The sequence below is a fragment of the Sorghum bicolor genome, chromosome 2, assembly GCF_000003195.3.
Source record: "Sorghum bicolor cultivar BTx623 chromosome 2, Sorghum_bicolor_NCBIv3, whole genome shotgun sequence".
Taxonomy (NCBI): Eukaryota; Viridiplantae; Streptophyta; class Magnoliopsida; order Poales; family Poaceae; genus Sorghum; species Sorghum bicolor.
The window spans coordinates 1,365,635-1,381,731 of NC_012871.2; the positions used below are offsets into that span (position 1 = coordinate 1,365,635).

Here is a 16,097-nt window from a genome sequence, read left to right on the forward strand (position 1 = left end):
CAATTTGTTGGTGCAACTAAAAACACCTTTGAGGCACTCATTTGGAAACCTTGGGCGCCACCCAAATGCAAATTCTTTAGCTGGCTTGCGATTCAGAATCGAGTTTGGACTGCAGATAGATTGGAAGCCCGGAGATGGCCAAACCAACGAACTTGCACTCTATGTCGACTCCATGTGGAGTCAGGCCTGCACCTGTTCAAGGACTGCAGGTTCACGAAGCGCCTGTGGAAGGAAATCTCCACATGGGCGCAAAACTCCTACCTGCACCCAAGTGCATGGCCGCCAAGCAACACGACCGAGGAATGGTGGATGGCGATATCAAATGCGCCGAGTACAAGTAGGAAAGGCCTACGTTCATTCATTATACTAGCTTGCTGGGAGATCTGGAAGGAGAGAAATGCGAGAGTGTTTGAGCACAGAGAGTCCGCCAATTTTGTGGTACTTCAGAAAATCAAAGATGAGGCGAGGTTGTGGATTTTGGCAGGAGCAAAGCACCTCTCTTCTTGCATCCAACGACACCATCTTCGTTTTGTACCCTAGTTTTTTGAGCTTCTTTTTGTTGCTTTGCTTTGCTTACTTGTCGTCGGTTCTTTTAGCTGTGTATAGAGCCCAGTTGGCTGGGGTTGTATAGTGCCTGTCTAGGCGATCTCTTCTTTTTAATACAGCAGGCAGCTCTCCTGCCGGTTCGTTTCAAAAAAAAACTTTTTTTTTTGGCAAATGTCAGCACAATGTTAAGGCATAAAGTCCAAACATTTCTTATCAAAGTTCAGAGGTCGACCTTTGCATATTTGGCTAGCCTGTTTGGCATGGGTCAAATGCATGTCAACAAGGGCAGGTGCAGAGGAGTTCATGAACAAGTCAGCCAACCTTCAAAGAAAAATACTTATAAAAAAAATAAGGACTACTCAGACTGCGGTAGCTCAAAAATATGGGAGGAGACAAAATAAAATGGGGATCATGCCTTTTATTTGCCACCTGCAAAGGACTCCATTGAATCAGAAATAGATTGACAAGTACAGATTCTAAACGGAAATCTACTGTCCATTGTTTTCAATAGACTACACCTCTGAAACCTTTATAGATGATGCACATCTGAATTTTCGTAACTCTAAGAAACAACCATAGATGACAAATCACACTATCTATCTGTCGTTCAAGTTGTTACATATCGAAGTTGCATGGACAATTCTTTTAGGAAAATAACTAAAGATATGTTTGTGCTAAGTCCATTGCATAACTTACCTAGATTAACGATGGCTAGCACGCTGACGCCCGGCCAGTCAAACTGCGGCTCCAGATCCGCGGCGGACGCGAGGACAACCTCCAGCATGAGGTACACCTGCGCGCCGTAGCACGGGCACGGCATACGCAAGCATCCGCGGCCTGTAGCACCGGACAAAGACGAGCACGGAGAAGAGCGCCGCCTTGGCGGGGTAGGCAGCAAGAATCCAGAAGGGACAGAGGAGCGGGAGCAGCGACGGCGTTGTAGACCTAGGCCGCCTCCTGCTCGTCGATTTGTTGGTGAGGAGCCTAGCGGATGCACGGAGCAGGGGCACCAGGTTGCAACTGCAAGGGGCCAGGATCTGGGACTGGGAGGGGTGCCGCCAGGCTACGTCGCCGCCGGCAGATGCTTGTTATTCGCTAGGTGGAGTGCGTTAGCTGTGCAACGCACTGGGCTGGGCGGTGGCGACGGCAAGTTGGGCAACTGGATCCTCAGGCGGGCTGGGCAAGGGTGAGTGGTGCGACGGCGCACCCAGCTGCGGGTGGGCGCGGGCTCGTGAGGCGGCGAGGATCCCAGCAAGACACAGGCGCCGAGCGAGAGATGCGGATCCTGGCAGGTGGCAACAATGGTGGTTTCTTTCCTAAGGCGCGGTCCGCTTGCGCCTGGCGTCCATGGCGGGCTCGCGGTGCCCGCGTCTGGATAGAAGGCGGCGGCGGCGGCGGCGCAGAACCCTAGCTAGGGTTTCGCTCCCGCGGGGGCGGCGTGTGTGGGTGGAGGAGAGAGAAGTTTGCGAGCCGCAGCGCAACGGCACGAGCGAACCAGAGACGAGCAGCAGAGGCTTTGGGCGTGCGGCTTTTTTTCGGGGAAAAATTGTGTGGTCGCACTCGCGTGGGGAGGCGGCTCCAGGCGGATGGATCGCACGCGGGAGGGCAGGACGACCAAGCGATTGTCGCACTAAAAAATGTCCACTCTTTAGTGTCTTTTTAGTTGTAGGAGATATAGTTTGCTGGCTGTGTGCATCCGCAATGAAGAGGTTGAGTACTGTATTCCAATTGCTGGTAGTAAATAATTGTGAAATCATAGTTTGCTTTGTTTTATAGTATTTGTTAATTTATTAATTGTGATAGTCTTGAGTCAGTCAAGTTCACATCTATACTATAATTGAAATCTTCTCCGGGCAAATCCTACCTACAAGATCAACGACTCACAGCACATGTCCTACAGATTTAACGGCCCAGATTAGAAGTATGATCACGACCTTACACACCCTCAGCATCGCGTCAAATCAAACCTCCGTCAGCTGCATCGCGGGATCGATTCTTCCGATCGCACAAATAAAGAAACCCCCGTGAATACTTGAGCTCACGAAGCTCCTCTCCCTCGCCGCCGCCGCTGCCGACCTCCCCCGCGTAGAGTCGCTCTTCCTCCTCTCCGTACCCCACTCCCCGGCGTCCCCCACCCTCGCCAACCTCCTCCGCGCCGTCGCCGCGTCAGGCACCACGCCCGGTGCCCTGCTCGCGTTCTTCTCCCGCCTCGTGGACTGCCACAGGCTGCGGCCCAACGTATTCTCTTTCTCCACCCTCCTCGCTGCTATCGCCCCCACGGGCGTCGGAGCGCTCCCCCACAACCGCGCCCTCCACGCCCGCACGCTCACGAGCAGGATGCTCGCCCCGACCGGCGAGAGTGGGCACGTGATGACCAGCCTCGTCGGCGTGTACGCGGCGGCCCGCCAGCTCGAGGACGCCCGTAAGGTGTTCGACGAAATGTTAACCAAGGCGGTGGCCGCGTGAAACTGCATGCTCGCCGCATACGATCAGTGCGGCGAGGTGGACGCCGCGCTGCGGTTTTTTGGCGAGATGCCTAGGAGGGACGCGGTGGCATGGACGACCATGATTGATGGGTGCGCGAATGCTGGGAGGGCAGCAGAGGCGGTGGACCTGTTCTGGAGGATGAGAAAGGCGCGTGTCAAGGATGACGCAGTGACCATGGTTGCCTTGTTGACGGCCTGTGCAGAGCTGGGTCACTGGAGCTTGGACGGTGGGTGCATGCACGTGTGGATTTGGAAGGGTGGCAGTGGAGAACATACTCTAATCTATATGTATCTCAAGTGCGTTGTTGTAGAAGATGCACGATGCTTGTTTGGGATTTTTGTTTTATTATTTCTTTAATCGATCTCTACAATTTTGTTTTTCTTGTTTGTTTGTCCAGTAAGGCAGGTGTAAGTATCTCATTTTTATGTACTCGTTACCAAGGTTATAAGACAAATGATGAGCATTTGTAGATCAGCTGTGTTTCTCAACTTTTCTACATAGCATTTGTTAAAATCAAATATATGTTCTCAAATGAAGTACTGTAATTTTCATATAGACTTTTTTGTTAGTGGATAGGTTTGTTTTTTAATTTTATGATTTATTTTAGTTTTGTAATTTTTTTTCTAAATATCGCCGTAGCGTTAGCACGGGCAATATTACTAGTTTAGAAAATGCCGTTGTTTCATGAGTATCATGACATCAATTTCCTTCCCGAAACCTGCTTGATCTTTCACATTTCCCTGCAAGCCAGTTGTCACCATACTATGTACATATTTCCTGGTTCATTCTACACTGAATTCCATGATTTTTCACAACTGTCAAGTTTGAACTCCATATTGATTGTTTTTTCATGTTCATGTTGTGGTGATACCGATGTTAAATCTTTTATTTTTCTACTTTGACCTTTCAAGTGCATGAGATAAATGGGCCTTGCTTAACCATTGCCGAGCCTTTTTTTTCTTTTGCGATTTTGTTTTGCATTAAATATTTAACCTTGAGTCAAACATTTTGGTTTCTCGTAGTGCAAAGTGCTAATGAGTAACCAATGTGTTGGGCCTAGTTTGTGAGTTTTTCTGTCCAAAACCGTCAAGCCTTAGAGTTTTATTATATGAGATGTACAAGGTTAAAATTGAGTTCATGTGACATTCAGAAGCTTGTAAGTGACAAAACTTTTATTTGAGACGAACTGTTGAATTTGCAGATGTTTGACAGAATCTGAAAGTCAATAAGATTTTTAATTTTTAAATAGACGAATACCAATTCAAGGACCTCCTAAAGAGTCGAGAGTGATGTATCGCACATTTAATTGTCAAAACATATATTCCTTCTCCCACTCCGTGATCAATTTATCTCATCCTATGTTTATTTCTCAACTATAGAGCACAATTTATACAAAATAGAATAAAAAAATGTCGAAGCACCATTTATACAAAATAGAAATAAAAAAAAAATTATTGGGTACCAACTTAGACACACAACCCACACACTCCATATTTTTACTCAACTACGAAACACAATTTATACAAAATAGAAATAAGAGAATGTCAAAGCACAATTTATACAAAATAGAAATAAAAGATGTTTTTTTCTTGGGTACAATTTAGATGCACACAACCTATACACTTCACACTCATACTATACGCACACACAAGTATGCAGTGTCTGTGTCCATACATACACAAAGAAGAGATTGGGAGGTGTCGCCTCCAGTCCACACATTCCACGCACTCCACCTTCACACTCCACACACACAAGGAAGCTTATGTACATGTCAACTGAAGTCCATTGCACTTCCTCACGCTTGTTTGGGCTCATAGAGTCATGTATGCTTTCTCAATTATGATAACTTTTGGGCTTGCATTCCATAAGAAGATAGAAACAATGAAGAGACCCTAGGAAACAACAAGACCGCAAAAGGAAAAAAATGATTAAGAGAGCACAAAAAGGAAATAAATATGTGTTAGTAGATAATAAGGAAAAATATTCCTACAAAATAGAAATCAAATATTTTTTCAACAGTTATGCAAAAAATATATAAAAATATTGTGAACAATGTTCTAGCTTGAAAATAAAAATATTCCAATCTAAATAGCAAGTATTCTAGAACTTCAAGAAAAAAGTAGCTTAAAAAGATGATTCAACTTCAAGAGAAATAACCTCTAAATTATTTTTTTAGCTTCATGAGGAAAAATTGTTCACCTTAGCTAAAAAGATGTTCCAGTATAGAGTAAAATTTCTTGATGATTAATTCACATTGCATCCTTATACAACTATTGAGAATAAATAAAAAAAAATACTATGTCCGATCCATTTGAAATGGCAAAACGTTTAGTTTTGTTTTAATATATAGGTTTAGCTATGCACTTAGATATGCACTGTTGGTCTACTTGGTAGCTCGCCCCAGGGCCGGCCTGACTGGAAACCACATGCAAACCCAACTAAACCGGCCTTGTTTACTTCCAAAAATTTTTGCGAAATAGGAATAGTAGCACTTTCGTTTATATTTGACAAATATTATCTAATTATAGACTAACTAGGCTCAAAAGATTCGTCTCGTCAATTCCGACCAAACTGTGCAATTAGTTTTTATTTTCATCTATATTTAATACTCAATGCATACGTCTAAAGATTCGATGTGACAGGGAATCTGAAAAAATTTTGCAAAATTTTTAAGGAACTAAACAAGGTCCAAGATGTGTGGATGCAACCTAACTTGTTTGGTTGCTAGGCTGAACTAAGCTAGGTTGAGGCTGGTCCTCATTTGGTTTCCTGAATTTTCTACGCCTTGTTTAGTTTCCAGAAAATTTTGCAAATTTTTTCACATTCTCCATCACATCGAATCTTTAGACGCATGCATGGAGTATTAAATATAAACGAAAATAAAAACTAATTGCACAGTTTGGTCAGAATTGACGAGACGAATCTTTTAAGCCTAGTTAGTCTACAACTAAATAATATTTATCAAATATAAATGAAAGTGCTACGGTATCGATTTCCAAAATTCTAGCCAGGCTCGGCAGCGACGACTGAAACCTGCGTGCCCCTCCAGCCGGCCATGCATGGAGCCGCATCTCCACGCACGGAGCCAGGCCAGGCCGCGAGCACCCGCATGGCCCTGAACATGGGTTCTCCTGCATGCCGCGGGCCAGGAGCCGGTGTGGGCTACTAAAATACGATTGTTTGGTTTCGTTCCTGAAACAGAACTATCATCTATCCCACGTTTTTTTTTCTGACAGCATTTCTTCCATTTTAATTTATTACGTTGCCCGAGCGGGCATAATGTAAATTTCTATGTATACCATTTATAGGAAGACTAAATAGATGATCCGCTTTTGATAAAAAAAATGCTACGCATACAAGATGCACACAGTACAACTATCATCTATATCTATATCTATATCTATAATTACAAATCCCACTATAATTCTATCTTGACATGCAAGCCATCCACAACACAAGTCCACTATATATATATCACTACCACATGCAATTATGACACCTACCTTTTCATACAAGGTATCAAGTGAAGCTATATCATCCACTAACATACAATTATTTGCCCATGTCACCAAGCCACATCATTCACTAAAATTCATTAGCAATTCATAGGCAATGCATGGGGTATGCTTCTAGCTAGTAACTTTGTAAAAGCAATTACCGGTCTACATATATATGGCCCTAGATGTTTGCATGTTGAATTACATATGCACCAATTCTTTTTATATTTAGCCTGTTGAAATTTGACACATACACCCGTTACAAGTCATAAACATTTTTTAGAGGTAGACTCAAACCTTAAGGTACATCAAGAAAGGTTTTACACATATATGTTTAAAATCATTTTGTATTTTTAAATGAACGGCAAGACAGAGTGGGACTAAAGTGATATGCCCCTTATATATAGATAATGGTTATCCACTACCATATGAATGTGGACCATGAATATAGATCGATGTTGATGATGAAGAAGCACAGTGAGGGGAGACATGACAAAGTTGGTGAATACCATTGTGAGCCACTTGATCTTGACTATTAATAATGACCAAAAAGGCCATGTACTTGTCACATAGGGTGGAATCAAAGTGATGAAATGGCCATCAAACCCTTGACATAGAAGTGCATGCTATGGAAGGTAGACCTTGTTTAAGCAACCAACATAACTTCACAAGCTCCGTTTTCAGTTGTCCAGAATGGGTGATCAACCAACTTCTAGGATGACAGATGGCTCTCCATGGGGCAACTGTCTGACTGCTTCCCGACTTGCTCCGCATAGGCATGCAAGGACGTCCATCGTCATCTCAGTCACCGAGATGTTCGCAGTTGGCGGGCTCATGTTGCCTTGTGGATAACAAGGGCAAAACTAGAAGCAATCCTTGCAGGAGATACTCTGATAGTTGGGGATGACCTAAGGTGCTCCATTGAAGACTGCCAGAATTCTTAGTTGGGTAGGCCCGATTTACCACACCGTAATTGATGCTATAGCCAAAATGCCAAACTAGTGATAGTCACCAACAACATGAGATGAGGTTAGCCTTAGGGTTAGCACACAATACACTAGCATGAGATAAAGACATAGTCACCAACAACATTAGCACAAACAACCATGAGAATCTAGAGAACTACCTCGAATCCAACCAACACCCATAGCTAGCGAGATCAAGATGCCATCAACATCACACCAAGAATAGGTTTGCAATGGTGAAGATATATCGACCTATCACCATCACAATGATGGCACAAATTGCCCTTGATGATCCGTAGTCACCTTGGACCATAGGCACAATATGGTCAATAGCCTCCATGAACCACAAACACACATACATCTGAAGCAGGGTAGGCACCATGATGAGCTTGAAGGTACACAAGGCTAAGTCGGTGATCATGTTGCCATGTCATGTAACAAGAACACATTCAGTGACCATCCATGCCACCATGAAGCACAAGAACATAGATAAGTCAGGGTTAAATCATCATAGATAAAGTGGGCTGATTAGTCACGAAGGCCATATTCACCACCTCTAAAGGTTGGTGGCAGTGATTGCTAGCAATGCGTGTGATGGGGTAGCAGTGAAAGGCTAGGGGAGATCCTACTTCACACTCTCCAAGTAATAACAACACAGTTATATTGAATGACCAATGGTAGCTCAAATTTGCACAATGCTGAAATGCTGTTATCATTCTGATTCAACGATCTTATTCACTGCCCGTTGTGCTATTGTTAGTGTATTGTAGTGGTCACCAGGGTGAATACCAGGAGACAAAAAGAAGGTACGAGTTTGTGTGGAACACCCCAATCACTTGCATTATGGTGTCCTCTGCAATATCATCGTCTCCCTCCTAGCTAGCACTTGAGACAGTGCCCCGCATTAGTCATCCCTTCCAAGCTCTCTCATTCTACACCACCCCTCCAGCAGTGGGATCTCCTGCATCCTTTGCATGCACACACCTAATTCTAGCCACCACTTATTTATCCCCATGCACTAATTAATTACTCTAGTAAAGCTTGGTGACCGCTCCATTGTAGTCATGGATTAATGGCTCCGGTCCACCGTTATCGACAACCTCTAAGAGGAGCACGACTTTGAAATAGGGTTTCTGCCTTAGAGGAAAATAATGAAATAACTGAGGGTAGCGTGTAAAGATGGCAACGGGTACAAACCCGCTGGGTTTTGCCATCCCAAACCCAATACCCATTAATATAAAATATGCCCACTAAAAAACCCATGATCCGTCACGGGTTTGATTCGTGCCCAAACCCATGCCCATTGGGCCACGGGTATTTAACGGGTTGCCCGTGCCCGTCACAACATGTCATAAGATGGTCATCCAGTCAAGTGAGCAAGTCTACTCTATAGCGCACCAAAATACTTGAAGTTGAATCAATTGGCAAGGTGAGATTCATGTTATGTGTTATCACACCTCCGCACTAAAATTTGCAAGTTGTGACATAACACTCACCTCTAGCATGCACTGGGCCATGACCTGCTAATGCTCGGTGCCAACATCTGTCATATCTTTGAGTCTACATGAACTGGGTGCATGCACTAAGACGCGCTAGCTAGCTGCAACTTTCACATATGGAGCTTCTAATAAAAAAAGTATGGAGCATGCATGTTCTCTATTTCGTTTATTTTCTTGCATTTTGTACTTTATGTACTAATTATATTGTGTGATGATATGGTGAACCGGGTTTAAAAAACTCATGGGTTTGCGGGTTTGGGTACTACACACCCAGACCCATGCCCATAAACCCGCTGGGTCTAGCTTTTGCCCCATTAACAAACCCACGGGTAGTGAAGTTGACCCATATCCTTACCCTAATAGAGCAAAAACCCATCGAGTTTCGGGTCTCAGGTACCCATTGCCATCTTTATAGTGTGGGCATAAAGTTACATATATATGGTCCTTTGATAATAGTCCTAAGATAGTTAGGCAGATATATAACTCATTATTGATGGTGTGGTGACAAAACGGTATGATGAGAGGCAACAAAATTGGTATAAAAAAAGACCGTGTCATAGTCGGCTCTTTTTTAAAGACCGAATATATAGGTAGTGCATACTTGATACGCTATCAAACGGATGAAATGACCATTGAAACCCTTTACGTAGTTGCCTTGTTTAAGTAACAAGTACTAAATATTATTACAACTGGCTACTGATGGGATGACTGCAGTCAGAGCTGTGTCAAAAAGGCATATACCACATGGCCGTCTTACAGCTCACGACATTCTATCTACTAGCTGTGTGTGAAATGTGAAATGGTAACCTGTGACCCCAGCCCCCGATCCAGATCGCCCTCCCAGTCGTCCCCACTCCCTTCCCCACCCCAACCACTCGGCCTCTCAGCTCCGACTCCGATCCATGGACCCAGCAGCTCCGGCGACATCGCCGCCGTGAAGCGCACGCGCGCGAAGCTCCCGTCCGACACAACTCCGACTCAGCCGCAGACATGGATCGCCTCAGCCCGCTGCCAGACGACATCCTCGCCAAGATCCTCTCCTCCATCGACAACTCTCCCGACGCCGTCCGGACCTGCCTTCTCTCCCGGAGCTGGCGCCCCCTGTGGAAGCTCCTCCCGGAGCTCCGATTCCCCTTCTTCCCCGAGCAGGCCAGCATGTTCCGCGACGCCCTCGACCGCCATCAGGTGCCTCTCCGCCACCTCCAAGTCGAGGGCCACGGCCAAGGTGCCCTACCCAAGTCCCTCGCGATTTGGCTCCCCGCCGCCGCGCGCCGTGTCTCCGGCTGCTTCGCGCTGCGCAACAACGCGGCTCCGATCCTGGAGGACCTAGACGACGAGCGCGCTGAGGATCAGACGGCGACCATCGAGCTTCCCTGCTTCGAGCAGGCCACCTCGATCTTGATCTGCCTAGGGTTGCTCGGCAGCCTCGCCATGCCACCAGCCGACGCTGACGGCGCCGGCGGCGTGTTCTCCCGCCTCACCGACCTCTGCCTGGAACGCGTCTGGTTCCACCACCCGTCCGAGCTCGGAGACGCCGTCTCCTCGGCGCGGTGCCCGTGCCTGCAGACGCTCAAGCTCCGCAACACTCCTGGGCTGGAGGTGCTCGCCATAGACTCCACGAGCCTACTGAAGATGAACCTGGAGGAGGTCATTGACCTGCGGGAGCTCACCGTGGAGGCGCCGGAGCTCAAGGAGATAACTGTGGTGGACTGCTTCGTCTTCTCGCTGATGCCAAGTGAATCGATTGTTGTCACCGTTACAGCGCCTGAGCTGGTGTTCCTGGATTGGAAAGACAGCATGGAGAGCCAAAGACGTATTCTGGCTCAGCTCAGTCAGTTTCCGCGTCTCTGCTCACTGGGAAGCCTCCTAATCTTTGTGTATGGAACTGATGATGCCTTCGTTCCATACAACACATATTTTCTGGAGTTCTTGCAGCACATTCAGTTCCTCGAAAATCTTACACTGACACTGGTCTATGTGCAGGTGAGTCCACTTCATCTTTTGTCTATTGGATATTTTCTGTATGAATGCCAAACATGATAGCTTTGCTAGATTACTATAGTTTGATTTTTTCTTTATTTTTTCTCTTTCGTTTTAATTTGTATTATTAGTTACCTGCTGGGCACAGATTTGAGAATTATTATTGGACTCCCAAGCACAGTATGCATGTGATACAATACACCGCTAGCAGGGAATCCTGAATAATATATAATTCTCTAGTTGGGGGTATTATTGGAGAATCAACGGAAGAACTCTCACCTGTTTTGCTTTGCTTGAGTCCCTGCTATCACTACTTCCCAAGATATATATATATATGCTCGAATCTAGCCTATATATTTTGGCCTTTTTTTTTCTGAAAACAATGTTCCATCAATGAACTATATCTAAAAAAACAATTGCTGGACATGACCACTATATACTGCATATGCACAACCTAGGCATGAATCCTATAGACATTTCTAGAAATAGTTCTTGGCGATATAAATCTTTCTTGAAAAAATGATTTCCTATGCACACGCAGGACATAGAGAACTATCAATACCTGATGGAAGACATGAGGATGCTCCCGAAAGTTACAACTCTGCACCTCATTGTAGCATCAAGTGGGCATTGCTATGGGGCCTGCTTGTTCCATATTCTCAGGGTATGCACTGGTATAAGAAAACTGGTGCTAGATTTACATGCTACTCCTGAGGTAAAAATATGTTTTTTTATCTAATAGGCTCTTTAATTAGAACTTAATACAACTTTGTATGGTGGTGGTGGGTGCTAAGCTAGTAGGTCACAGATCTTGTAAAATGCTCAGCTTGGTCACTTAAGTTTGTTTAGAGTGTATTTATAACATGCATTGATCTAGCGTGGCTAAAAATGTATGCTTTTCATGTTGGTGACCAGAGACTCATATATAATAGATTGTGCTTGCTTACCAATGCACATGCTCTGGATATTTCTTCTATTTTGCCATCGCCTTATTATTGCTTCTTAACTGAGTGCAAATTGGATGTGTAATTGTTGATAGACCTTTCAGTGAGTTCCAATGTTTAAATATGATAAGGTATTCAATACATGTCTCCTAATGGAAACATGTCTAGTTTTCGAGTTTGTCTGCACTATATGGTAATGTACAGTACAAGTAGGCTAAGTTCTTGCTGTAAAGGGCAATCTTGATAGCACAATGACCTTCAAAGAAAATCTTTAGCACAATATGAGTTTGTAAATTCTAATGTTTGTTGTAATAATATTTTCATTAATATCTACCACTTGAGGTGAACTAATACCATTAGCTTCTGCCAATGACATGTAGGACCTTACACCACATGGCACATGCCTTTGACTATAACTTTGTACTTTAAATGATGATTTTCCATCAAGTGATGTTATGGATGAAAATTTGCCTTTTGTATAACCTTCAATATTTCCATTGATGTGTCATATTTAGCATTGTTTACAATGGGATATTATCTACTGATACAACAATAAGTCAGGTTGTGCACAATTTTATGAAAATATGATGTTTATCGCGCCAATTTGATTTACAACAATACAAGCATACTACTGCAGTCAAATAAATTTCTAGGTAGAATTTTCCACTGATGCTGTTGATGACATGATTTCTTGCTGATATACCTAGCTTGAAGTATTTTTGCAGTCTGATAATTTTTTTTGGATTCCAATACTTTCACGTTATCCAATTCTAATTTTAGTTGATCTCATCGTGTTGATATGGTATGTTGTGTCAGGAACCATTAACATGTCCACCTGGATGTAATTGTGAGAACCAATCAAACTGGCAATCTGAGAAACTTTTGTTGGTTGGCCTAGAAGAAATTGAAATCCAACGTTTTGGACGAACTACTCATGATATTGATTTTGTGGAGCGATTGTTTGGTTGGGCGACACCATTGAAAAAGGCAACAATAATTTTTGATATATTAGTCAGAGAAGGCGTGGCCAAGGAATTGTGCAGGATGTTTGGACTCTTCTCTAGGCCCGAAATACACATAGAGTTCAGGTATCATAACAACAAGAAAATGCTTTATGCACCTGAAGACTAGGGCACCATGGAGTATGCATGTGATGAAACATGTATAAGACTTGTAGTGTAATATACTTCATCTTGGTACCAGCTGTAGTGCGTGTGAACATTAAATTTCTAGCAGATCATTCATATATGTTGGAACAGTGCATTGTACTGTACATTGATTTGATATGTAAGTTAAGTGGTCTGCCTTACCTCTTTTGACAAGCTTCATGTCTAGAGGATTGTAATGTTGGCATGCTGAAGACTAGAAATCATTAATATGGATTTAAATGCCCCCCCGTCTAGTTTAAAAAAAATGAATTCCACATTCTGATTGGTTTTGATGGAAAAGGCATACTACTTGGGTTATAGTATATTAGTATGTGTCCTTTCTGCATTCTTGCCAGTCTATTTGAACTTTGAAATATATATAGCTTGGAAAGTGGTGTTGCACTTGCCAGCAGAAATATTGATGAGTTAGGACACAAGGATTTGAGTTTTTTATATAGCTTCCAATGTAACCCAAGTCCCGATGGAAATCAAACATATTATTGAGTAGCTATTGCTAGAATGATCCTTGAAAATTTAGTAATTTTATTTACAAAGAAAGAAGAAAGCATTATTCTAGCACACATCAAACATAATTCTGCAATCTATTGTTTTATTTTGGTGACATATACCAAAGTATTCATCATTCAATCTGATAATAATCTTAGGGATGCATCTCTTCTGATCTGATGGAAGGATCTCAGTTTATTTTCCAAAGCTTTGGTCCTTACTTTAAGCACAAACTACATGCTCATCAGGTTATACTTTTGAGCAGACACAAAATGGAAAACATGGAACTCTTGTTGAATATCCATGGAGAAAGCAGAAGCACATGATGATTTGACTATTAGTTGTACAAAGAGAGGGCTTAACAACAAAAAGGAAAATGGCAAATGCCTACTGAGCCCCGAGAGCGAGCCTAACCTTGACTATTAATATTCATCAAAAAGGTAATACTTACTTGAGCCAAGTTGGAATCAGATGGATTAAATGACTATGACACCTTTGATGTATAACTGATCTATCTATGGAATAAGGTGGCTAGCGACCCTTGACATATGAGCACTCATGATATTGAAGATTGTCAGCTGGCCATGCATCTCTGGACCACGGAACCCTTGACATAGTAGCAATTAATAGTAACGGAATGATGATAGATAGAGCTATATCGAACAAATGTTGATACCTTGTCACACTGGCCTCACTACCCATGCTAGCATGAAGGCCATCAATAAGATGGGATGGCCTAGGGGCTTGCAAAGTGGGCTTAGGCTAGATAGCCGTGGGAGGAGAGTGAGAAGAAGGGAAGATATGTGATAGGGTACAGGGGACAGTGTGGGAACAAGTGTGGTTTGTGACTTCAATACCATCAAGGACCATCGGGAGGTGGGGTAGGCTAGAAAGAGAGAAGGGATAGGGATGTGGAAGGGGTGGTGAGGGGTGAAAATTATATATATATATATATATATATATATATATATATAAACAAGGTATCTACATACAAATGCATATGTGCAAGCATGGGGTAATCAAGCTACCGTGGCAATATGTTAGAAAAATAGCCTAACAAAACCATCACGGGTCATTTGAATGCTATTAGATACTTTAGGGGCTATAATGTTGAGTTTTACTGTTAAGTGTGTTATTTAGTCAGCCCTCGATATGTTAGGGGGTTACTTAGACTTTTTCCTTTTATATGTGTTGATGCACAACCATATCATCATCCATCTAATGTGCCATATGTTAGAAAGAACACCTTAAAATCATCTAGGGGTTACTTAGACGGTTTCTGAAATTTGAAGTGGCAAACTACATGTATTTTATGTTGTGGGTGAAGCAAAGTACGAACACCAATATTTATAGGGGTTAAGTCGATCTTTTGCATCTTTTATTTGTGTTATATTCTCTTTACTTAAAAAAATAAGGTTGCATTTTGGACATGGGCACACTAGTGTCCATAATATAATTGGAATATTCATTTCAAATAGAATACACGCCCGTAGCCTACTCAAATCAAGGGTAGCCTAGTCAAACACAGTGGCAGACCCAGAATTTTTGTAGAGCCTGGGCGAATGTTACGGTAAATAAAGGATAGCATGTTGGTAGTGAATTGATGTTGAGATAGTGGATCATGAATAGCGGGTGCTATTGCGAATGTTGAGTTCTAATATCAGCATATGATAATTACATGTCAATTTAAGCATATATATTATGAATAATAGATATAAATAAAATATTTAAATGTACTCAAAGAACTAAGGTTTAACATATTTAAATTAAGAAAAAAACATGGTGTTCCATATAAAGCTTTGTTTAGATGCTCATGTATCTACCTTAATACATATGTGTTAGGATAGATTAACACACGTGGATTAAGGTGGCTATATGGACATCCAAACAAGCCCTTAGTCATCATATATTAGGTTTTATAAAGAAATAGATTATGGGAATCATAAATGGTAGCAATTTGTAGCTAGAAAATAAACATGCCCAGTAAAATTAATTTTATGTTTAATTGCTAAAAAGGATTTCAATATACATTATATAAGAGGGTGTTTGGTTGAGGGTGTTAAAGTTTAACAGGTACTATAGTATTTTTGTTTTATTTGTCAATTATTGTCTAATCATGGGCTAATTAGGCTTAAAAGATTCGTCTCGCAAATTACTCTCTAGCTATATTTTTAGTTTCGTAAATAGTCTATATTTAGTACTCTATGCATGTATCTAAACATTCAATATGATGAAAGTTAAAGTATAACTTCCTAAACCAAATAGGACCTAAATTCATAGCTACTTAATTTTTTTGAAAACTAAACAAGGGGCTTTATTGCTAATGTCCTGTCACCGAGCAGAGCCCGGGCAGGTGCCCAGGGTCGCCGGGCGCTGGGTCCGCCCATGGTCAAACATATGATTGGTTGACTGCACTGTAGTAAGTGCAGTTCTAAAAAAAAGTGACAGTCCACTTTTGTGTAATGGAGGGCGTATGGAATACTTAAGCTGCTAGGGGAATAATTGAAAGAAATATATATGCTCT

The 16,097-nt window shown here is 42.6% G+C and overlaps 1 protein-coding gene across 1 annotated transcript; it reads left to right on the forward strand.

Annotated features, from left to right (window-relative positions):
* On the forward strand, positions 9,858-12,131 carry LOC8084270 (putative F-box/FBD/LRR-repeat protein At5g56810). Its single transcript, XM_021452525.1, has 3 exons — positions 9,858-10,977; positions 11,516-11,689; positions 12,123-12,131. Exons 1-3 carry the CDS (start codon positions 9,985-9,987, stop codon positions 12,129-12,131), a joined length of 1,176 nt encoding a protein of 391 aa, XP_021308200.1. The 5' UTR covers positions 9,858-9,984.